The 24,652-nt window shown below is 37.9% G+C and overlaps 1 protein-coding gene across 4 annotated transcripts in view; it reads right to left on the bottom strand.

The window, feature by feature from the left end:
* The window catches only part of LOC311626364 (sodium channel protein type 2 subunit alpha), a 109,038-nt gene that overhangs the window by 71,249 nt on the left and 13,137 nt on the right, over positions 1-24,652 (bottom strand). For 2 of the 4 annotated variants that reach the window (XM_084891564.1, XM_084891567.1), the window contains exons 1-3: positions 11,522-11,627; positions 9,539-9,853; positions 8,449-8,566 (exon numbers count right to left, since the gene is read on the bottom strand). In XM_084891564.1, the coding sequence (XP_084747690.1) occupies positions 8,449-8,566; positions 9,539-9,805 (385 nt within the window). In that variant the 5' untranslated portion in view covers positions 9,806-9,853; positions 11,522-11,627. Of the gene's footprint in view, positions 1-8,448; positions 8,567-9,538; positions 9,854-10,407; positions 11,466-11,521; positions 11,628-24,652 lie in introns of those variants that run through there. The other 2 variants (XM_084891566.1, XM_084891565.1) reach the window with 2 other exon arrangements.

Raw genomic sequence — 24,652 nt, 5'->3', positions numbered from 1 at the left:
CAAAGGCACCCACACAGAAACAATCATAAATGATGTGGATCAGCCATGTGAGGTCACTGAAACCAGGGAACACAAAAACACCGTTTCAAAGAAGACACATAGTTTTCCTTTATTGCTGAAAACAAACAAAGAAATAAGGTAAAACTAGAGATGATTTGCTGTTAGTGTATAAAATTCCCCTTGGCAGATTAGCACTATTCTGAATGCTTGGTTCACAACCTCAAGGGTCCTCAATACAGTCCCATATTTCTCCACTTAGCTCCATTTCTTACTCTCTGCAAAGACAATTTCAAATATTCTCTACTCTGATTTCCAACCTTCTGCTCCCCCCCCACTCCACCTGAAGCTGATAACCTTATTTCCTACTTCACTGAGAGAAGAGATATCAGTCTGCCAAATCTCTACTCCTCACCCCAAAATTGACAAACCTTCTGTATTGGGACCTATCATTTCTCCTTCCTGTTTCAAAGGGGGGAGTTTTAAATTCCTCCTTCCATCCTCTGGACACCTTCTACTTTTTCCAGAATACTTCATAAATCTCTTTCTTCTCTTATCTTACTATCTTTCACTCCATGTATTGGGCACTTTCTATCAACATAAACTTGCTTATCACTCTTCTGTCTTGGGGAGAAAGAAGTGAGAATCCTTTTATATAACCCACAATTCTCTCTGACTACTTTTAGCCCTAACTCTTTTCTCCATTCATAGCCAAATTTCTTAAAAGAGCTGTTTATCTTTTCCTCAATCTACTAGTTTTTCTTTCTGAAGACAACAAACTCTTCAGGTTTTGTCACTAAAAATAAAAGGATAATTTTGAGTTATTTGACTTGCTCGCTCAGCAGTATTTGATAAGGGTGATTCTTTCCCCTTTCATTGTGCTCTTTTCCCTTTGCTTCATGAGGTCCCAATCCCCTGGTTTCTTCATAATTGTTGTCTCATAAGCAACAATTTCTTTGTATCTTTTTAAATGTTGTAATTCCTTTTTGAAAAGAAGGGCACCTATAAGACCCAGCATTGCGGCTCAATGGTTGAGCATCAACTTATGAACCAGGGAATCATGATTCAATTCCTGGTCAGGGCACATGCCCAGACTGCAGGCTCAGTCCTCAGTAGGGGACGCACAGGAGGCACCCAATCAATGATTCTCTCTCATCATTGATGTTTCTCTCTCTCTCTCTCTCACTCTCCTTTTCTCTCTGAAACCAATAAAAATAGTTTTAAAAAAGAAAAGACGGACATAGGATCTCACAGCCATTTCCTCTTCTCCTGCTATATTCATCCTAATAGAGTAGAGCTAATCAACAAACATAGCTTTAAGAACCATTTACGTACCCACTGATCTTAAATACTTCTCTCTAGGTTAGAGCTCTATTCTGAACTCCACACACCCGATTGTTCATAGGATATCTGTACTTGTGTATCTCATTGATACTTCAAAAACATTTAAAAGATGGCCAAAAGACATATGAAAAAATGCTCAAAGTTACTAATCATCTGAGAGATGTAAATTGAAATGACAATGAGGTACCATCTCACACTTCGGTATGGCTATCATCAACAAATCAATAAACAACAAGTGCTGACAAGGACATGGAGAAAAAGGAACCCTTGTGCACTGCTGGTGATAATGCAGACTGGTGCAGCCACTGTGGAAGACAGTGTGAAGTTTCCTCAAAAAATTAACCCAGCTATCCCACGTCTAGGAATATATCCCAAGAATTCAGAAACACTAATCAGAAAGAATATATGCACTCTTATGTTCATAGCAGCACTATTTACAATAGATAAGATTTGGAAACAGCCTAAAGGCCCATCAGCAGATGAGTGGATTAAAAAACTGGGGTGCATCTACACAGTGGAATACTACACTGCTATCAAAAAGAAAGAACTCTTATCATTTGCAACAGCATAGATGGACCTGGATAGCATTTTGTCAATAAGCCAAGTGAAATAAGCCAGACAGAAAAAGATAAACATCACATGATCTCACTCATTTGTGGAATATAATGAACAACATAAACTGATGAATAAAAATACAGAGACATAAAAGCATCGAAAAGACCATCAAACCTCAGAGGGAAGGCAGGGGAGGGTGGAAGAGACATAAGAGATCAACCAAAGACTTGTGTGCTTGTATAGAAGCATAATAGATGGACAAAAACAATAGGGGTTGATGGCCTATGTGGGGAGGTGGGAGCAGGCTGGGAGAGGTCAATGGGGGAAGGAGACATATGCAATACTTTCATATACGTATAAAAGAAATCTATTCTGCATACTATGCCAAAATGACCTTTGTAAATCTAATTCAAAATAATTTCAAGAGCTGTCCACTATTTTTAAGATCGTGATCAAATGTCTTAATATTATCTAGATTTTAGAAGGTCTAACCCCTGTCTATTTCTCTAGTTTTGTATTATTCCTCATTTCACTCTTCTTTATCCCTTTTATTATAATTGTTTCAGATCATCTAATGAAATAAGCTCTTTCTCAAATAAGAGTCTTTGCAAATGCCATCCCTTCCCCCCTTCTTCAGTACTTGCAAATCCTTTCTACTTCACCCTAGCTAACTCATACTTCTTTAGTACTTGCAAATGCTTTCTACTTCTCCCTAGCTCAGTGGTTGGCAAACTCATTAGTCAACGGAGCCAAATATCAACAGTACAATGATTGAAATTTCTTCTGAGAGCCAAATTTTTTAAACTTAAACTTCTTCTAACGCCACTTCTTCAAAATAGTCTCCCAGGCCATGATATTTTGTGGAAGAGTCACACTCAAGGGGCCAAAGAGCCACATGTGGCTCTTGAGCCGCAGTTTGCCAAGCATGGCCCTAGCTAACTCATAATTCTTCTTTACTACTCAGATTAAAAGTTATTTCTAGTATAAAGTTATTTACAATAGCATCTGACCTGTTTAGATATACCAGTAATCTATTACAGTAGCATCTTATAGAATTCCTCCAATGGGTAATTTTAAGGTTGATTATTTTTACTAGAATGCATAATTAAGAGGGCAGGGACAAAGTCTGTACCAGTCACCATTATATCATTGCCATTTCACACAGTATCAGTTGACTATTAAATAAAATCAATTTTATAACTCATTTATGACTAAATAAATATTTTTCCTTTTTAATAATTTAGTTATTGATATGGGACAAAAATTCATATGAAATTTGTCTCCACATATATTCAGTACACACATTTCTATACTTTTTTTTTTTAAAGGGACACAAAAAATATAAGGTGGATATTCATATCCTCATGAAATTTACATCATAATGGTTATGATCCTTAAAAGTATTTACTCGTTATAATGGTAGGATTATCTATATATGTAAAAGCCTAGGCCACCATTATGACCAATAACCAGATGACCTGCCTGTAGCTATGACATGCACTGACCACCAAGGGCAGACATTCAACACAGAAGCTGCCCCCTGGTGGTCAGTGCACTCCTGCAGCCAGCCAACCTCCTGAAGCCAGCCAACCTTCTACAGTTCCTCCCCTTGGCCAGCTGGCTGGTCAGTGTGCTCCCACAGCCAACCTCACATGGTCCATTCCCTCAGCCAGCTGGCCCCTATCAGCCAGATTGCCAGCCAGGCTGAGGGACCCCACCCATGCACGAATTTGTGCACCGGACCTCTAGTTTATAATGAAGTAATACATAGATTTCATTATTAATAAACTACAGAAAAATTGTTATTGTCCAATAAGTCACAATTAATAAAGCATTATGCTCAAACACTTTTTCCACATTGCATGACTATCATTTGAATAATAAAAAGACACCTACATTAAAGATCCTGACAGACATTTAATAAGGAAAGCAAATAAAACTAATTTGCTTTTAAAACAAACTAAGCAATAACTAGAGTCAGGTTTTATGCTTTTGATGTAATACGTATCTCGAAATAGAGAGCTTCAAAATCTGTTATATTTGTCATGACTTTAAATACCACCCATATACTGATATCTCTCAAAGTTCTATCTCCAGCCCCATCCTTTCTGGAACTCTACACTCCTCCACTGAACATCTAATAGGCACCTCAAAAAAAAAAAAAAATACACCATGTTCAAATCAGAGCCCTGGATTTACTCACTATTATTGATTCACTGGAAGTTATCCCAAGCTCAGTTAACAGAAACTACATTTTTACTTCTTGACCAGACTACACAGTTGGACTCATCCTTAGCTCTACTCATTTCCTCATATCCTACATCCAATTGCTCAGCAAAACCTGTCAGCTGTTCTGCAGTATACATCTAAATCTGATGACATTTTGCCATCTGCATTGTTTCTACCATAGTCCAAACCATGTTAATCCTTCATAATGGCAGTAAGCCCCCAAACTATCTTTTTGGTTCTACACTTTCCCCCGGTGCCTCATGTACTCCGTGAAGCTGACTGGGTGATCTTTGTAAAATGACTCAGATAATGACATTCTTCTGTGGAAAACCCTTGAGTCATCTCTTCCCAGATCTTAGAAGTATTGACTTGGTGTCCTCACATGAACTATAGCTTCAGACTCTGATCTCCACTCTCACTGATCTATCTCCTACTCCCTGCCTTTCTGACTCTTCTGCAGCTACACTGGGCTCCTTGCTGATTCTTGAACACCCCAGTTTCACTTTCACTTCCATAATTTGTCCTTGTATTTGCTATTCCCCTTACATTCACATTTCTCCTGAATCCCCATGTCTCACTCCCTCACTTCCTTTGAATCTTTGTTGAAAAATATTTGAAATGAGTACTTTCCTGACTATATGATCTAAAACAGTACCTTGCCACTCTTCTTTTTATACTCCTTTATTTTTCTTAATAGCACTTGTCTCTAGATGATATGATTTATGTTTATTATCTTTCTCCTCTCAAATACACACATAAACATCAATGTAACTACATGAGAGCTGGACTTTGTTTTGTTCAATGTTGCATCCCAATGCCTAGAAGAACATCTGCCACATAGTAGATACTCAATAACTATTTGCCAATCAACATTTAAATGAGTAATAAATATAAAATAAAAAGTGCATATTAAATTAAAAATCATAAAAACTGACATTAAACACATTTAAAACTCTGGCAAATTAAGGAATATGAATTATTTTTTTTTACTATCTAAAATAATGTAACCATATTTTATTTAACTACTAAAACAAGATACCAGGCACATCAAAAGCATTTTCAGTTTTCAAAATATACCCTGCCAAAAAGTACAGTAAGCATAACTTATTCTGCCAAAATAAAAAACCAGAGCCATTTGATATCCATCAGCTTCTAATGAAGATAACAGTTCTTTATGAAGCAAACTGAAATTTTTATTGTAAGTATAAGCATCAGTCTAGGTTTAAAATACAAATTTCTTTATTTTAAATGGTCATTTTCTAGTTTATAAACTAATGAAATGAATATACAATAATCTCTTAACTCATTGCAATGATCCTTAAGCATTTTTAAGTTAACAGCAAAGGGCACTGAGCCTGAAGTCAGAAAATCAAGATTGGAGCCTAAGGTTTGCATTGTGAAACATAGAAGACAAATTATTTGGAAACACTCTTGAAAACTGCACAGAATTGCATCTACTAAAGTTTACCAGGCTCTTTTATCAAGTATACCATTATCAGCAAAAGACTAAACAATTTATTTATCTTACACTATTATCCAACTGCATTTCTTTTATTATTACTCTATTCCAACATGAGATAATCTGAAATATAATATTTTAATTCAGGCAATTAGAGTTTTTGGGGTTTTTTTTTTAATCTACATTTTCTATCATATATGGGAAGAAAACTGTGGCAATCAGCCAATTTTTAAGCTTCTAGGAGAATCAGCTTTTTGGCAAATCTTAATAAGATCTACCTGGTTGCTTTCACATTTCAACTTGCATGACTGCAGGCCATCTAACAACTTTTCCCCTTAAGGGTTTTCTTTGGAAGCAAGTGCAAACCCTCAAATTCAAGTTGTACCTTGATTCCTAGAGAGCAACCGCCATAAACTACGTCCTCGATGCCCTGATTCTCTGGTCAGAAGTTCTGACTGCCCTCCTCCTCTACCACCTGGAATTTCCCTTTCTGGAGGGTCAGAAATTAAAATTCATGGGTTCCCTAACCTTCTAGGATTTTTTTAGAGTGGAAATTATTGCCTTCATGACATTCTCAAAAATCTCCATGCAAAATTTTTTAAAACAAAAAGCTGCCTTTTTCCTTTCATATTGGGTTTTCTTAATTCCATCTCATCATTCAGATTCGGAACAAAATAGATTTTCCTGACCTATTTAAACCTTCCATTTTGTCACTTATTTTGCATCTGATATCTCTAACCTGTAATACATAGGTTTCTCATTAATTCAACACATACTCTACAGTTTCTAATCTGAACAAAGCTTTAGAGTAAATCTGCTTTTTCACATAATTACATGTAGAGATAATGTTGATATCAAGGGTATGCAATTATTTGTAAAACTAGAGGCCCAGTGCACAAAATTTGTGCATGGGGGGGTGGTAGGGGTGGTGTCTCTCAGCCCGGCCTGCACCCTCTCGCAGTCCAGGAGCCCTTGGGGGATCCTTAGTGCTACCATGGAGGTGGAAGAGGCTCCTGCCACTGCTGCTGTGCTCAACAGCTGTGAGCCCGGCTTCTGGTGCACTGGCCACCAGGGGTGCAGCTCCTTCATTGAGCACCTGCCCCTTGGTGGTCAGTGGACGTCATTCCACCGTTTGGTCAATTTGCATATTAGCCTTTTATTATATAGGATATAATAAATAATTCGTGAAAGGTTTTATTCAGTGCACAGATTATAAATACTTGAAACATAATAATAGAACATAATTTATAATTCAGGAAACCCAAATCTAAATCTAAACTTTATTATTCATTCCTAATGCTAAGTCAAAGGTCTTTTTTTTTGCTTCTTGTACACCTGGGTTATCTTACTGGAAAAATAATAATGAAACACACTGTTTTACATAATTCAGAAGAAGTGATTAAATCTTAAAATATAAAAACATCAAATTAAAATATGCTGATGCCTATACAAAGCTTTGAGGGAGAGAGTGGGCAATGAACTAGAGATTAGAAGGAGACTCACTTCCAAAAGGCCATGCTTCTGAAGAAATCACTTACCCCAATGCTGAGCAAGCCTGGGGACATGACTGACAGCCTCTCCACCAAGCACTGAAACAAATTCCCTGGTACTAAGCTTATCCCATCTCCTGAATTCCCCACTTGACTTGCTTCAAATATTATCTGGGCCTGCTAGGGGCAGTGAGCTTTTCTATTGCAAGCCTTAAAGCCAGGTCCTGGGCTGGCCATGCCATGGAATCCCAGGCAAGACTCTTCTAGAAAAGATGCAACATGAAATGCTGTCCTTTGCTTAAATTTTAGTTTCCCCTTCAAGAACCTTACCTCTGGCTCCTGACTCATGTCAATCCTCATCCCAGTGCTTCCATGTTCTTCCTCTAATTGCCTGTGCCTGGCATTGCCCAGTCTTCTAAACTTTTGCTTCCTTGGTTTTTCCAAGGATAGCTGTCAGGCAGACCCTAGCCCCTCCCTAGAACAAACCTATCATTCACAGCTGATCTTTGTGACTTCCAGGAGTAAATCAAATGACCATGTCTCACCAGTGTCATCATCCCATTTCTAGGAAGTACCGTAGTAGCTGCTTCAAGAAGGAGAATGAAGAATAAAATGAGAATATACAGTAAATGGGTAGACAGGCATTAATCCTTTGGAGAGAGATAGTGTCGAAGGATGCATGACTTGAATAGAACATAAGAACAAGTGACCGAGAAAAAGAAAGAAACAAAGGAAGGAAGAAAAAAAATGAAAGGAAAATAGAAAATCACTGAGGATACTGTTGGGAATTGAATCTGAAGAAATATTTAAAGGGTAGTATGATTTTTAAACACTTACCAACCCAAAGCTTTTAAATGCTAACATGAAAAACAGAAAATAGTAAAATTTAGTTTAAAAAAATAAAATTGTGTCATTATGATTAGGTTTATATATTCCAAAAGTAGAAGCAGTCAACAAAATTATCTCATGAAGTTTACCCATTACATAACATTGTATTATAAAATTTGAAGAGGAGGATGTGTAATAGGAGAACCTGGCAATATGGCCAAAATTAATAAAGAATTGTTTAATGCAGCAAGTAATTCAAGAGAGAGTGGAGGAGGAAAGAAGAAAGTAGTGAGTCAGGAAGAGGAGAGTCACTGAGAAGATAAGAAAAACTATTTCACTTACCTATGATCCTATTTTGCAATATGCTAACTGTTAAGTAAGAGGAAAGAAAAAGCATATAACATTGCCAACCAACTATATATATATATATATATATATATATATATATATATATATATATATATATTTTTTTTAAATAACATTCTAGCTCAATAATTCAGTCAATAAGCAAAGTCACATCAAGTGACTATTTGAAAAAAGGATATGAATGTACCAAAACCTTAATAGCTAATTTTCTAATAGGATTAAAGGGCGTTAAAATGTACAGGGCAGAGGTGGCACTGAACCGAGAGATTGTTTTCCCTTTATTCAATACTATAAACGTCTGAAAAAGAAGAAAAACACAACAACAAAACACAAAACAGGATTTAGAATATACATTCAAGACATTTGCAGAGAAAGGTGAGACCGTTCTCTAGGAACATAGCCTTAGAGAATAATGTAGTAACATGCTAATTCCCAACATATGACATCACAACAGATGCTTTTTTCTTCCTGAGCACTGTAAATTCTCATAAATCAATACGTGACATGAGGATTTAAAGGGGGAAAAATGTAGTCAATGCCATAGGAAGTCTTAGCATCATTATTAAGTTTTGATACCAGTATTTTTAAACTGTAATTATAATTCATGAAAAACATGAAAGGAAGCTGTGATTACTTCTTCATTAAAAAAAAAGAGAGAGAGAATTCACAAGAACTTCAGGGTTTTTCAAGTGCATTTTTGGATAACATTCGTTTTTTGGGCATTTGGAAAGGGCAGTCTGTGGCATGAAGGCGTCAACCTGCTGAAAAGCCAAGGACCTTCTATAGAGCTTAATATCATAAAGAGGCACTTAGGCACTACTCCTGGAGGCGCAGGGTGGGGCAAAAGTAGGTTTACAGCTGTGAGTACACCAAACACAAAGTTTATTCTTCTATTATCATTTATTAATTATTATATTATTTTCTATACAAGCAACCATGAACCTACTTTTGCCCCACCTGTATAAAACATGCTTATGAAACAATGACTCCTGTTCACTTTTTTGCTTCACCACACTTTGCCCTTCCCCAGTTCCCACTCTGCAGAACGCCTCTTTAGTTCTCTGCCTGCTCTGAGAACGTAGGTTCAAAGGAGAGCTTCCAAAACACTGATAGGATAATGCGGCCATTCCATGCTCAGGCCCTCCCGGCATCCTCCGGCTGGCTGACCCAGCGAGGAAGAGGCCCGGTGCTCTTTCCCGGACACCCCTGGCCATAGCCCAGAACCGATGAGGAAGTAGGGGAAGCCAAGGGAACTCGGTCCAGAACTCACTTTCTTATTGATGTAGTACGGGTCCAGGTCCTCCAGGGGCTCTGACACCATCCCTGGAGGGATGTCTCCATAAATAAACGGGAGGTTTTTTCCTGCTTCCAAGTCACTGTTTGGCCTTGGGCCATTTTCATCATCCTCATCCTTGTGCTCCTGCTTGGGCCTCTTAGCTTTCTCTTCTGCGATGCGTTGTTCAATAGCAGCAAGGGATTCCCTGGTAAAGAAGCGGAAGCTGTCAGGTCCTGGCGGTACCAGCACTGACTGTGCCATCTTCTCATCCTGCTTTAGTCACTGTTTAGCTCCTTGCATAAGAAAGTGCTATGGAAACAAGAGACAGACGCACACAGAGAGAGAAAGCAATGGCCATTAGGGAAAAAGGTGACTGGCAATTGCATGATATTGACACAAAATATACAAATCAAGCCAGATGTCACAATATTTTACTAAGGCAGCTGTATTTGGCACCCAGGGAATTCTCTGCATGTATTCACTCGCTTGCATGGAGATCTATCTTCCATATTCTGTAGATGCCTATGAGGTAATCTTACCTCCCTCTTCCAAAATGTTTTAAGTGGAACTATCCAATTCAGAATTCAGAAATGGAGGATACTGGTTTGTGCTTGCTGTTTCACTTGTGTGAATAATTTGGCAGCCATCTTTTTCTTTCTTTCTTTCTTTCTTTTTTTTTTTTTAATCCTTTTTGAAAAAATGTCAGAGATCCAAAACAAGAGATGAATCATCACCTAAAACTGTCGAAGCTGGGCTGTTCCAGGGATCATGCACGATTCTCTCCATTTTTTTTTTCCTATGCTCCCTTTGGCCTACTTTTTCCACCCCTGAGCCCCTGAGAGCTTATTCAAAAATCCACGCACCTGGTAAAAAGCTCTGGGAATCCCGAAATGCCAGGCTGTGGGCACAGAGGTGGATGCTGCTTGTAAGCAAGGGAGCAGGGAGGAGCAGGGGGTGCCCGGTGGCGTTTGGAGCTGCTCGGAAGCTGCACAGGAAGGGATCCGGCTCCTGCCAAACTGGGCAGGAAGTCACCCGCGTCAGAGGTCTGCAGCTAGGACCCCCGGCTTAGCAACCTGCTGTTAGCCAGTGTAATTGCTTCCTAAGTGAACCAATTTGCAGTGCCTTAGAAACTACTGTGGAGACAGCCCATTTTCTCAAAGAGTGCCCATTTCATAAAATGTACATAGCAGCTTTGGACTTGAAAAAAAAAAAAACAACAACCATAAGTTGAAGATAGTTTACAATTTAAGCCAACTCCTATTCAGCTGGTCTTTGCAATACCATAGATGAAGTTTTACTGTATTCTAATCACATTTTACTGGATTAACATATATAACCCAACAGAGCACACCAAGCACACGGAATGCGATCTCTCAGTCAGTGGCAGGAGTGTCTATGCTTTTTAAAATAATACGACCAAAATCTTGACACAGGACTGTCATCAATGTATTCAGTCATTTATCTAGTCTCCCTTCTTTTTTAAAAAAAATGCCAATCCATTTTAACTCCACTCTACCGGAATGAGAACTGCCATTTAATTATGAAGTGCATTTTCTAAGAGTAAAATTCATTAACGCCTGGGTAATTTCTGTATCATACGCCAGATAAAACAGAGACATTAAAAATAACATAAGCCACAGTACCGTCTCCACATTTGTTTTTGAAGTAGAGTAGGTACGACCTTTCAGCCACCAGCTCGCAGACTGCCTTCAGTAGCACAGTGCCTCCAAACACCCCTCACTTCCCTCACCCAGCCCCAGGGACCCCTTTGCCTGGAGACAGGCACGGCAGTCCCTCCCCGGAGTATGCAAGCAGGGAACTGCCATGCCTGGACGTTCTAATAAAGGAGACATGCTAACACATGCAGTCAGCAGGTTCAGAATGAAAGTGGTCCTCTGCTGATTCCCCCAAGGATTCTACTGTAAAGGTACAGAAGCATCACAGAGAACAAGCATAATAAGAATATGAAAACATTACCCCTGCAGAATCTTTTATACTCAGATTTTGGGATTGATAAACTGGCATCAAGAAGACTGCAGATAAAATTCCATCATGCTTTTTTTCATTTTTTCTTTTTTTTTTTTTTTTTTTTTTTTTAATTCTCCTTCAAAGACCACACCTAACTTCCTGTAAAAGGATTGTGGTAACTGAAGTAAGAACAGGCATTTCCTGTGCAGGGGACTACAAAATGGCATTCTTGTAACGACCACTAGAGGGCGGGGCAACAGTGGAGAGAAACTCCTCAGGGTGTACACACAGGCATGTGTTTGAAGCAGCCCAAAGCTTTCAGTAATGGAAGTCTGATCTTCAATTATTAATTTTGTTAACTAATAATGCTTCTGTTTGTGCTTTTATTTGCCAAGCCAGAAATCATTTAATCAATACGAATAATTCAAATTAAAAGTAAAATGAAAGTAAATAACTTAGGGATAAAAATAAAAGCTCATAAAACAGCAATTATATTAATGGAAGTCTGATATACAGTGCGATTTAACATTAGGCTCAGCCCCAGAGTATCTGAAATCCAATAAAATGCTTTGCTAATTCAACAAAGATATTGCCTTTGTGTTATACTAGTTAGCTATCTCTAGAAATAAAAATTAACCTGATCAGATACCAATTTTATTTTATCCCCGATTTAAATGACTGAAACGCAACCAGAAGAAAACTGAACAGCTAGTGGGATCCTAGATGCCAGTCTTTCAACTAATAACAGAGCTAAGATTTGAGGGCTCACTACATGCCAGTCACTGACTGGGATAAGACATCTGCATGTACTATTTCATTTCATCCTCCCCACAACCCTGCCAGATAAACACTTTCATGGCCTTTATTTGAAAACTGAAGACAAAAAGCACACTGAGGTTAGGAAAAAGTCACCTAAAATCACACAGGCAGCCGAAACTGGTTTGGCTCAGTGGATAGAGCATAGGCCTGTAGACTGAACGGTCCCAGGTTCGATTCTGGTCAAGGGCGTGTACCTTGATTGCAGGCACATCCCCTGTAGGGGGTGTGTAGGAGGCAGCTGGTCGATGTTTCTCTCTCATTGATGTTTCTAACTCTCTATTCATCTCTATATAAAAAAAAATCAATGAAATATAATTTTTTTTAAAGATATCACAGGCAGAATTCAAACTCTAAATCTGCCACCAAAAGTCTGTGAACTTAATTCAGTCTTAAAAACTAACACCTGCACATGCAAACAAAGTCTAAAATAAAATAAAACAGTAACACCTATTATAATCAGAAAAGGTTATGATTATTAAAGTGGTATGTTTTGCCCATTTTTTAGATTAACTATTTTAATTGAGAATATATTTATTGGAAACAAGCAAAGAGAAGATATAGCCCCAAAGAATTTTTTAGTCACTATACTAGTCTGTTTTGGTTATAAGATACAAAAGAATGATTTAAATTGGCTTAAGAGAAAGGGAGCAAGGAATCAAGGAGGAATAAAGGAGGAAGGAAGGAAGGAAGGAAGGAAGGAAGGAAGGAAGGAAGGAAGGAAGGAAGGAAGGAAGGAAGGAAGGAAGGAGAGAAGAAAGGAAGGAGAGAAGAAAGGAAGGAAGGAGAGAAGGGAGTTCATCGGTTCAAGGTTTACTGTCTACAAGTAGCTTTAGGCTTGGCATGATTTGGGAGCTCAACTAATGTTACCTGCACCTAGTCATGCTGTATCCTTTGGCTTTGGCTTCTATGGTGATAGCTTCTCTAGAGATTTGTTCCTTATTGTAGTAAGATGCTGTAGCAGCTCCAGCCTTTCAACTTTCCAGACTTAAATCCAAGAGGAACAAAGACTCAGAAAAACTCATGTTGTATCTCACTGCCTCCAGTTGGGTCACATGCCCACCCCTGCAGTCATCATGCTATCTATCCAGGGCAAAGCCATGCTTTGTGCTTTGGTGGCTTTCCCTAAGCCAAATGCCCACCCTTAGAAACAGGAGGAAACCTCACTGGAAACCTATGGACAGTCAGGTGATGATGGAATAGAAACATTTGTCAAAAGCAGAGTTGGGGTACTATTACTAGAATAAGGGGGCCTTGATGCTAATTAACAAAAACAAATGAGTGAACTCCAGTCAAATATCTGTCATATTTCTAGTGCTCCAATTCTTAGAGAGTAACATTATGACATCAGTATGTGTATGTATATATTCCTCCTATTTCCAAGGGTGGGCATTTTGCTTAGGGAAAGCCACCAAAGCACAAAGCATGGCTTTGCCCTGGATAGATAGCATGATGACTGCAGGGATGGGCATGTGACCCAACTGGGGTCAGTGAGATACAACGTGGGGTTTTCTGGGTCTTTGTTCCTCTTGGATTTAAGTCTGGGAAGTTGGGAGGCTGGTGCAGCTACAGCATCTTACTACCATAAGGAAAAAAATCTCTCTATGTACATTTTGTATATACTTTTTTTTTTCTAGTTCCACTATTTTCATTAATATTCCATGTTTAGGACTTAGACACCAGGCAAGATATTTTTTAAAATTTTAAATATTTTTATTGATTTCAGCAGGAGGAAGGGGGAGGGAAAGAAAAATAGAAGCATCCATAAGAGAAAAATATTGATCAGCTTCTTCCTGCATGCCCCCTACTGTGAAACCGAGCCTGAAACCCAGGCATGTACTCTGACTGGGAATCAAACTGGCAGCCCCCTGTGCATGGGATGACACTCAACCAATCAAATGAGCCACACTGGCCAGGCCTGTGTGGCAAGATATTTAGAAGATTCCTTCTCCAAAGGAAGCTATCTTACTCTAATCAAATATTTCACAAATCTCTATGGTAAGCATTAGCTTCATTTATCAAATAAATATGTGAATATTCTGCTGTCTCTTTTCAGACATGCTCAAAAATAAGCTACTTTATACAAAATTATGTATTTCAAAAAATAAATTAAGGAGTTCAAAATTTATAGTGATTTGTCAGACATTTTTGGGGAGGAGATTAACCATAATAATAACACATAGTGCTAATTTTTTTTCCTCTGGCCATATTTTAAGAACTATAAATGATTTATTTTAGCAACTTGATTAATTAGATATCATAATCATCTCCATTTGAAACATGAGGAAACTGAAGCACCAAAAAGTTAAATGATTTACAATAAGTGTAAGTTCACAGATGGAAGTAGTAGAGTCAGAATTAGAACCCATGCTCTTTGGTGGCAGAATCCATGTTCCTAAAAAACCACTAACTACACAGTGCTTCTCAAGCCTTTTTCCAAGTCATCCACTTTCAGAAACACACCAAGAGAATGAATATATTTGTTCTCCCATTGATCCTAGCCATTTAATGTGCCTTAGGATATTTAAAAGGGTGAACTTGAAATGTTTTATCAAAATACATAAGACCTAAGATAAACAACACCATCTTAAAAAGGCTTTTATGAAATATAAATTTGAAATAAGAATCATAGTCTCTTGTTTCTGATTTCCCAGGTTACTTTCTCAGAAGTCACGCATGTTAGTTTTTCTTTCATCTGGTCTGACCCTGGTAACACCATAATAACATTTTATTATGAGAATGCTAAGTGATACATTTGCATGGTTTTTAAACTTCATTCAGTTATACTACTTTTCAGACAGAAGATTTTGTATTACAACTTTTAAGGCCAGATACTATAATTGGAAAACCCATAAATAATGGAAAAACAAACAATATTATTTTAAGTAGCCAGAAAGGAAAAAATATTAAGAATCAGATTATTAAATTTTGCAGACATTTCTGTTTCCCTTTCCATGCCTTCTTTCTTTTAGTTTTATCACTTATAAAAAGAGGAAAATTAATTTTCTAACTTAAAATATAAAAGAAAAAGTAAGTTATGTTGATATATAATGACATCTACAAAAATAGTTGTTAAAGTTATACAAAAAATAAGGCAATACAAAGCAAAGATATGTAGTGATAAATAGTATACGATTCTTTCAACAAAGATCCACACTTATAATAATAAGTACTCTAAAATTGAATTCATACTAAGAAAATTGTTGGCTCATTAAATCTCACAGATAAGGTTGTAGTTATAGTCTGTTCTATAATTAGTGACTGTGGACAAGTGCTCAAAAACCTTACAGGCTTTTGCTCCTGAGTTAGGAAAGCTAAGAAATACTAAGGAATGTCTTTTTCTGAAATTGATGTTTTAATCCTATTTTATAATTGTAATGTTTAATTCTCTTCAGTACCTTAAGGAAATGCCAAAAATAAAAACTAAGAAAAGATTTGCTAAATGTTAGCAGCAGGTTTATTTTCTGGATTTTCCAGTTTCCTTGATCCATAGATTCAAGTCTATTTTCTCATGAACTTTCAGATTTTCACTTACTTTGTTTTTCTTTTTATATCCTTCACTCTTAAACGTTGATCCATTAGCTCATTTCTGTAACTAACAATTTCCATAAGAGGGAAAAAGTTCTGGACTACCAGACTTGGATGTTTTTCCACTCTAGATTAGGAACAGCGCAAAATAGAAAAGAAGACATAGGTTCACTATGTACTATTTAGGTAAACTGTCATTTCTCTTTAAGGGTTAGCTATAGTTACAATATAAAACCCTTTAAGTATTTTACATTCAGATAATACTTATTGAGCAATATTCTTCACACAAGTATAGGTTTTTCTTTAAATTATTATGTTTTAAAGACATTTTTTCTTTAATAGAAATGCACACCAATGTTATCATGATAAATCTGAAAAATTATTCAATGTACTGATAATCACTTTACAATCAACTTTCCTAGGGAAAAAATTATATATAATGAAATAGACCTATATCTTTAAAAGCATTTCCTTTCTTAAACCTCATTTAATGCATGTTACTAGACATCCATGAATTACTTCAACCCTCCCTAAACAACAATCAGCTCAGAGGCCAACTTTAATCTGATTACTTACTAGTTTGCTTTTGATGGCTTGATTATACTAGAATCACAGAATTCCACTTTGGGTCTTAACAGTCAGGTAAGACAGATTTTTTTTAAGTTGTGATCATCCCCAAGAGAGGGAGACATTCCCATTTGTTCCAAATGCCTAAATATTTCCAGCTCAGTTTTCTTCATCCCTCTCTTTCATTGAAGACTTTTATCTACAACTTTCCCTTTGGCCCTCACCCTCCTCTATAGAGGAGGAAAAGGCTGCCAATAAACTCCTCAGTGGGGTAGCAGATTTGCATGTCTGGGAATCTTCCTTCCTCAGAAGAAAACAAACAGAGTCAAGAACAGTAGGGCTTTGGAATGAAAAATAATGCTCAAACAATAGCTACATTCCAAAGTGCCCTAGGTACAAAATGTGTGTGTGTGTGTGTGTGTATGTGTGTGTGTGTGTGTGTGGAGAGAGAGAGAGAGAGAGAGAGAGAGAGAGAGAGAGAGAGAGAGAGAGAGGGGGAGAACTAGAGATGAGGGAATGAGAACATAAGAAACCACAGATTTGTTTCTTCATGTTATGTTAACATGGCCTAAATTCTAATACTCTACTCGGTTCTTGGTATTAGTTATCTCATTTAATTCTTGTAATATGTTGTGGAAGAAGTCGTGTTTTCTCTTTTCTAGTGTGATGGTAATCCTAGTTTAATCATGACCACACAGAGCTAGCATTTAAACTCACATGTATCTGATTCCAAATTCTAAATACACTTGATTGTACCATTTTCACTTGGATGTGAGAAATGTGCCACTGATACAGAAGTCAAAAAGAGTAATGTGAAATACATCTAATTTTTTAAGTATCTGTACCTAAGATATTTATAAAATACCATGTACCTATTTATAAAATACCGTGGGTTAACTGCTAGTCACCTGTTAAGAATAACTTAGTTACCCCTTATACTCTTGCTATTGTGCGGATAGCTCACTTCTGCTAGAATCAGTCTTCAACTCTCTGCACCTCAGTTTTCTCATCACTAAAAATGAAGGCTCATTTTGAGTTTTATGAAATACATTTATAAGAAAAAGGTAAGCACAAAAATTAGGACCTAGTAATTGCTTAATAAATGTTGGTTACTTTTCATTTTTAGAGATACCTTAGTAGTTTGGCATTTCTACCTTATGTTAAAGTTATTTACATAAAGCCTATCTTCCCTCTCATCTTATCTTGCTCATCTTTATTCATGGCTTCCACAATATCCAGTATCTGTGGTAGTTTTAGATAATTCTTTCTTTTGGGGTTGTCACTTAGTAGGAAGCTAATTTAAAGGGTTTTGTTGTTGTTGTTGTTTTGGTGTTTTTTTTAGAGAAAAACATCCATCAGCTGCCTTCTCCTGCACACACCAACCTGGGAATAAACCCACAACTTAGGTATGTGCCCTGACCAGATTCAAGCCCACCACCTTTCAGTGTATGGGATGACACTCCAACCCACTAAGCCAAACCCGCCAAACAGCAGGGTGTTTGTTTGTTTTTTTGTTTGTTTGTTTGTTTTAACCAAGGAGCGTTTCTAGCTACCTGTGATTTATGCAAACATTCATCTTGAGGGGCTTTTATTGACTTACTATTATTTGGTAGACACTATGCTTCTGAAGAAAAAGGCTCTAGCTTTCGAGCCAGATGAAACTAGTTTGCATTCTCACCCTGCTCATTTCTATCGGTACTTCTCTGGGCAAAGGACTTGCATTATAGTAAGGATTAAAGAAGATAAATAAAATACCCAGGACACATAGCAAACGCTATTTACCTATGCTCTTCAACTCTTCGGCATTGTAGTAAGCAAAATGAATAAGACCAAATGTAAAGCTAGAAGTCTGATCTTTCAAAATTTACAATGCAATTTATCATTTAACCAAATAATTGTCAAGGGCTAAGCAATAGCCAGCATTTTTTTTCCAGATGCTTAGCATATAGTAACTAAGCAAACAGACAAAAATCGACAAAACTCTGCCCTCATGAAGCTTATATTCTGTGTCCTAGTGATACAGCCTCCATACAAGTAAGTTAAATATAGAATACAGGGACGGAAGGGGCAGGTGGGGGAAAATATGTATATATAGAATACAGCAGATAATGTTGCTATAGAAAAAGATAATGCTGGCAAACAAGAAAAAATATCAGGGGAAGAGGGTGCTGAGAACAGCGGGCCGTAAATTTGAAAAGGGTGCTTAGGGAAAGGCTTGTTGAGGAAGTGGCATGTAAGCAAAAGCCCTGGAAGGAAGCCAGCCAAGTCACGAGTCTTCCTGGATGGTAGGGTTCCAGGCGGAGCAAAGGCATGAGAAGAGTTACAGAAAGGTATTCACATTTGGAAAGGCCTATAGAAAGGCGAGTAACATTGACAGAATGCAAATGTTAAATTGTGATCACAACCTAACAAGGCAGTCACATCCACAGGAAGCAGGAAGAGCAGGTAGCAGGCACAGTGAGTACCGCAGCAGATGCTGCTGTCCTCCGTTAGGCCCGCCATCTGGTTTCCCAGCAGTTTCACCGGTGATACCTGTGACATAAATGTCAAGATCAGAGTCCAAGCCAGACCCGAGAAGCAACAATCGGACTAGAAATAAAGGAGAGCTCACTGATCCTCAATGTGCTGAGCCTGCGCTCAGGAGGGCTGTGTGTGTGTAGAAAGCAGAATGACAGGAATGGATGCTCAGGAGAATCTCAACCTGGATGGCTTCCCGCCGGTGGACCCAGAACAGCCTTACAGAAATGGTGAGCTCAGCAGCCAGACTTAGCAGCTAGCAGCAGCTCTGCATCAGGGAAGCAGACAAAGCAAAATGCCGCCTATCTAAATGCCTACAGATGCTTGTTGAAATTTTAAAAGATTAGAAAAGGGATATTTTTCTTGTCCCAAGATGCAGTCTTAAAAAGACACAATAGCACCAATTATAAAACAGATATTGCTGCAAAACTTTTTGTTTGTTTTCATCTGTAGAAATAGCATTGGTTTTCAAATATGAAAAATGCATTTGTCTATGTAATACGTTGGCAGCTATTCTTACTAGCACATTTCCTTATTTTTAAGCACTTCTAACACATTTTGGAGAGACCAGATGAGACACTCTTGTTCCTCAATTCACCTACTCTCTTCATCCTTAGACTTTCCTTTTCTTTGTCTTCTTCTTCTCCACCTGCTCCTCCTCTTCTTCCTCCTTTTCCTCTTCCTCTTCCTTGTCATCCTCCTTCTTTCCACCCTCTTTTTAGGATAAAGGTAATTCCTATCCTGCTCAAATCTGTAAGTTTGCTGTTGGGATAAACTCATATTATTGGAAGTAAAATATTTTTGCAACTACAAAGTATTATAGGCAAATTTATTTTCTTAATATTATTAAAATATCAATTTTTGCCTACAGGGATGAATGGAGAGAGGGAATTTAAAATGAAAAGAAATGATGTCTATATTAAAGTTTCCCTATATAACTCAATGTTTGTGAATTATAAAAGTATGGCTAGAACTTTTAGGATGGTTAGATTTTGAACAGCTCTCTATCATGTACATAAATGCAAACCCCACATATGTCAGATCCTCTGATTCCCACCCTATCAAATCATTGCACCATTTGCATATAAAAACTAAAACAGGAAAAGAGCAGGTTTGGAATGGAGAAAGGCAAAAGGTTCAGAAAAACATACTCCCTTCTCCCCAATAAGTGATCATGTGCTTCTACATATTCATTTCCAGGCTTATATTCGTGAAAGACATTTCCCATTTCTTTTTCTCAGTTCCAAACAAACAAAATATATTGAATCATTAAAAACAAGGACTGATCTATAAAACACTTTTGTCACTTGGAAATTATCAAAGGGAAAGATATGACTCACACAGCTTTTGAAAAGTTCAAATCATGATTACAAATTGCAAACAATTTTTGTGGGGGTTGAGAGAGAGAGAGAGAAAGAGAAGATTGGTTTGAGTTTTATAAAAACAAAACAAACACACACACACACACACACACACACACACAAAAAAAAAAAAAAAAAAAAAAAAAAAAAAAAAAAAAAAAAAAAAAAACTAGAGGCCCAGTGCACAAAATTCTTGCATGGGAGTGGGAGTTCCCTCAGCCCAGCCTGAACCCTTTCCAATCTGGAACCCATTGGGGGATGTCTGACTGCTTTGGACAATCCTGGACCGCTGGCTTCTAATCACTCACCTGCCTGCCTGCCTGGTCCCCCCTAAATGATCCCCCTCTCTCCCTGCCCCCCTCCCCCACCAGCCTGATCACCCCTCACAGCCCCCTCTGCCAACTTGGTTTCCCCTAACTGCCTCACCCTCCTGATCTGGTCACCCCTGATGCCCCCCCCCTCCCCGACCAGGTCACCCACACAGCCTGCTATTTAGTCGTTTGGTCATCCCTCACTAAGCAGCCATCTTGTGAGGGCGTGAGATTAATTTGCATATTATATAGGATATATTCTTCCAAATAAAAGAATTTGTAAATTGGAAGGTATGAATTTGATTTAGAATTAACCCCCTACTTTTCCTAATGGCACTGAGCAAAGTTTTCCCTTATATTGGCACAACAACTAATGCTAATTGTCTGGGGGAGATAAGAGATCAACCGAAAGACTTGTATACATGCATATAAGTACAACCAATGGACACAAAACTCTGGGGAGGGAGGGTATGTACGGGAGGGGCAGGCATTGGTATATGTACAAAAATAATAATTTAAAAATATATATATATATTATTTAAAAATATATTAAAAAAATAATAGGTTTTGTGTTTGGAAGAGGGGGTCTCCCAAGAGATCATCTACACAGACTACTTATATTTCTTAAGAATTGAACTAAAAGACAGATGGCTTTGTCCAAGTCTCAGAACAGAGATTTCAGAATTTTTCCTTGGGTATCTATTCAATTATTTAATTATCATCTCACTTATTTTTTAAGTTATAATCTCTATCAGTATTAAGGGTATCCAGACTATTTCTGTTAGTGCTTCACTGGGTGGAATAGGGATCATCATATACCCCCTGGGGTTTATTATGGGGAAATTGTCAAAACATTTATCATTCTGTTTATTGCCGTTGAAAGGATGTTTGCTTATTAGTTCAACCAAGATCTATGACTTAATTACAATTGTAGGAGAATAAAAACATTGGCTGATGATGGGCATGACCCCTATGATTTTCAGCCTTCAGTCTGCTCTTCTGCTTATCTACTTGTTCAGTTCTTCTAAAAATAATAAAATATTAATTTGATTAAGTAGTTTCTGAGACAAAAGGCATGAACACACAGATTTACCATGTTGTATTCTAATTGTCATTCATCATAGGATGCTTTTAAATTTTCCTTATGACTTATTCTTTGATCAATAATTTAGAAATGTGCTGCTTAATTTCCCAACCCCCAAATGGTTTTTTTTTAGATAGCTTATTGTTATTGGTTTCTAATTTCATTCCACTGTAATCAAATACTATAATATGAATCGAGACTTGTTTATGGCCTAGCATATAGTATTTGGTGAATGTTCCATTTGCACTTAAAAAGAACATATAATCTGCAGTTGGTTATAATATTTTATAAATATTGATAGGTCCTCATGTTAGATCATTGATAATATTATTCAAGTTATCTATATCCTTACTAACTTTTTCTACTTGTTGCATTATATATTGAGAGAAAATTGTTAAAATCTCTAACAATAATTGTGCGTTTGTTTATTTTTCACTTTAGTCCTGTCAATTTTTTCTTCTATTTTGGAATTCAATGATTTTGTCATACAAATTTAAGATTATTATGTCTTGTTACAAATTGGCCCTTTTATCCTATGAAATGATCATTTTTTATCTGTGTTAGTATTCCTTGTCTTAAAGTCTACTTTATTTGCTATCAATATAACCCTATTAATTTTCTTATAGTGTACATGCTATATCTTTTGGTACTCTATTACTTTTAGTCTGTCTGCATTATTATAATTAAAATGTTTCTCTTGAAAACAATATATTATTGGATCTTGTTTTTTATCCAGTTGGTAACAAATGCAAAAATAATAACAATATAAACTTACAAAAATACCTATGTGTAGGAAGCGGTTATAGGGTTAAGCCTCAGACTGACCTGCTGGCAAAGCTGCAAACAAGTCCCAGCTTGGAGGGCACAGTCCTCTAAGCATCATTAACCTTGATCTTGTGACTGCTCCCTAGATCTTTCCTGGGTAGCAAATGGGCTGTTGGAGGGGCAGCAAGTGCTGCCAAAACAAGAAAAACTTACAACAACATTGTAAATTACCTTGTTTGCCCCTGACTATAAATAAAACATCAACTTTGCAGTCTGGATATGTTCTGTGGCCTCAGCCAGGCACAGAAGTTCCACCTAGATCCAGCTTATTCTTTTGTCTGTCTTTTTCTTCATCCTTCACCAAGCCCTCCCTCAGGCTCGCATAACCCTTGGCGCTGCACACCTATGCACGAACATTCATGGCCTCTTTTCTATATGGACCAGTGGGCTCCCTTGGCCTGGCCTGCACCCTCCTGCAATCCAGGACCCCAAGGGGGATGTTGGAGAGCCAGTTTTGGCTCCATCCCCACAGGCCCAATCCAGATTGGAGGGAGCCCAATCCTGTGCATCGAGCTTCTGTCCCCTGGTGATCAGTGCACATCATAGTGACTGGTCAATCAGTTATTCCGTGGTTCAGTGTTTGGTCACTTAGGCTTGCATTGTCCATCAGGGGACAGCTGTCCCCTGGTGGTCAGTGGGCTCCCATAATGAGAGCACTGTTCAGCTGACTAACCGGACCAAAGGCCCACCAGCCCGGCAGCAGCCACTCACACCCTCAGTAGACCTGCAGGTCCAATCTCCAAAGAATGCAATTGGCACTGACAGACCAGCGCTACCAGCACGATTCCTACAGCACTGTCTGCCTCCTGGAAGTCAACCTTGGCACCATGGCTGCTTCCCCTCCCTTAGATGCTCCACAAGGAAGAAACTATGTAAAAGCAGCTGCCAGGTGACTCCTGACAACCAGCGCAAACATCAGTGGGACAGATCTGGATCCTGAACTGGCAAGGACATCCCACCACCTGCCTGGAGGGCCAATTGTGTCCCAGCCCCCTCCCCCTCTTCAGGATGGGCACCAGATGCAGACCTCACTGCTGGCAAGCATAGCTGTAGCAGGTGCAGAGGGGCTGGGATGAGTGGGCATGGCAAGCAAAAGCAGCAGGTGGTGTTGAACTCCAGGTTTCAGCCAATCCCTGCAGGCCACCCCAGGGACTCCACCCCTGCATGAATTCGTGCACCGGGCCTCTAGTTTTTCATATTAGCAAAAATCAAGAAACACTTCAAATGTCCATCAATAGAAGAATAAAATATATTTTTATCCAACAGAGTATTATTCAACATGTTTGTCACAATTCAAACTAATGCATATTTTATTTTATGCTAATCATACTTCCATTAAAGGAAATGATATGAGCCCAAGCTCTACTGTCTTTCTTCAACATCCTGTTTTCTAATAAGTCTGTGGAATACACTAAGCCAGACCTATTTAAGCTGGGACAAGTCAACCATCTTTGACTTCTCTCTTGCTGAATTTCTTTCAGTAAGAGTTTCTGTCAGATATCTTCAATTTATTATCTCCAAGTGGCCAGGATAAGAATATAAGCTTCTTTGATATGGATTCACACTTTATTGGGAGGTATAAACCCAATAATGCCTCTAAGATAATTTCCTCTTTTTGTTTTTTTATCCTAATACCATTAATATCACTCTAATAAAGTAAAAAAAAAAAAAAAAAGAATTCAAAACTTAGGAAGAAAAATGAACACATGGGAATTTAATAACAGTGCTGAGTCCAGTAACAGCAGAAGAGAACAGGCCAACACAAGACAACTAACAATGCAGTATATGATTTGTGATAACGTGACAAGCTTGAACAGATTTCTAAAAATTTTTCAAATGTTTTTATATACACTATTTTACCTAAGGAGGTGGATCAGGAAGGTTTGAATAACTTCATCTTAGAGATGAAGAAACTAAGTTTTTAGCCACTCAGTGGCCACAGCAAATAAATAACAGATGCAAGACTGCAACTTACACATTTTGATCCTCCCAGGCCCCCCAAAAGGATTTACTCTATATCCCTTGCTATTCATTAAAGGTTAAAGACATTGAGGGCTGAAGTGAGGAACAAAGGCTTCTTGGATGAGGTGGAACTTACACTGGGCTCTAAATGTTTGGCTGAAAGGGAAGG

Source organism: Pipistrellus hanaki (genome assembly GCF_964339955.1).
Source record: "Pipistrellus hanaki genome assembly, chromosome: 8".
Taxonomy (NCBI): Eukaryota; Metazoa; Chordata; class Mammalia; order Chiroptera; family Vespertilionidae; genus Pipistrellus; species Pipistrellus hanaki.
This window is presented reverse-complemented; position numbering and strand designations above follow the sequence as displayed.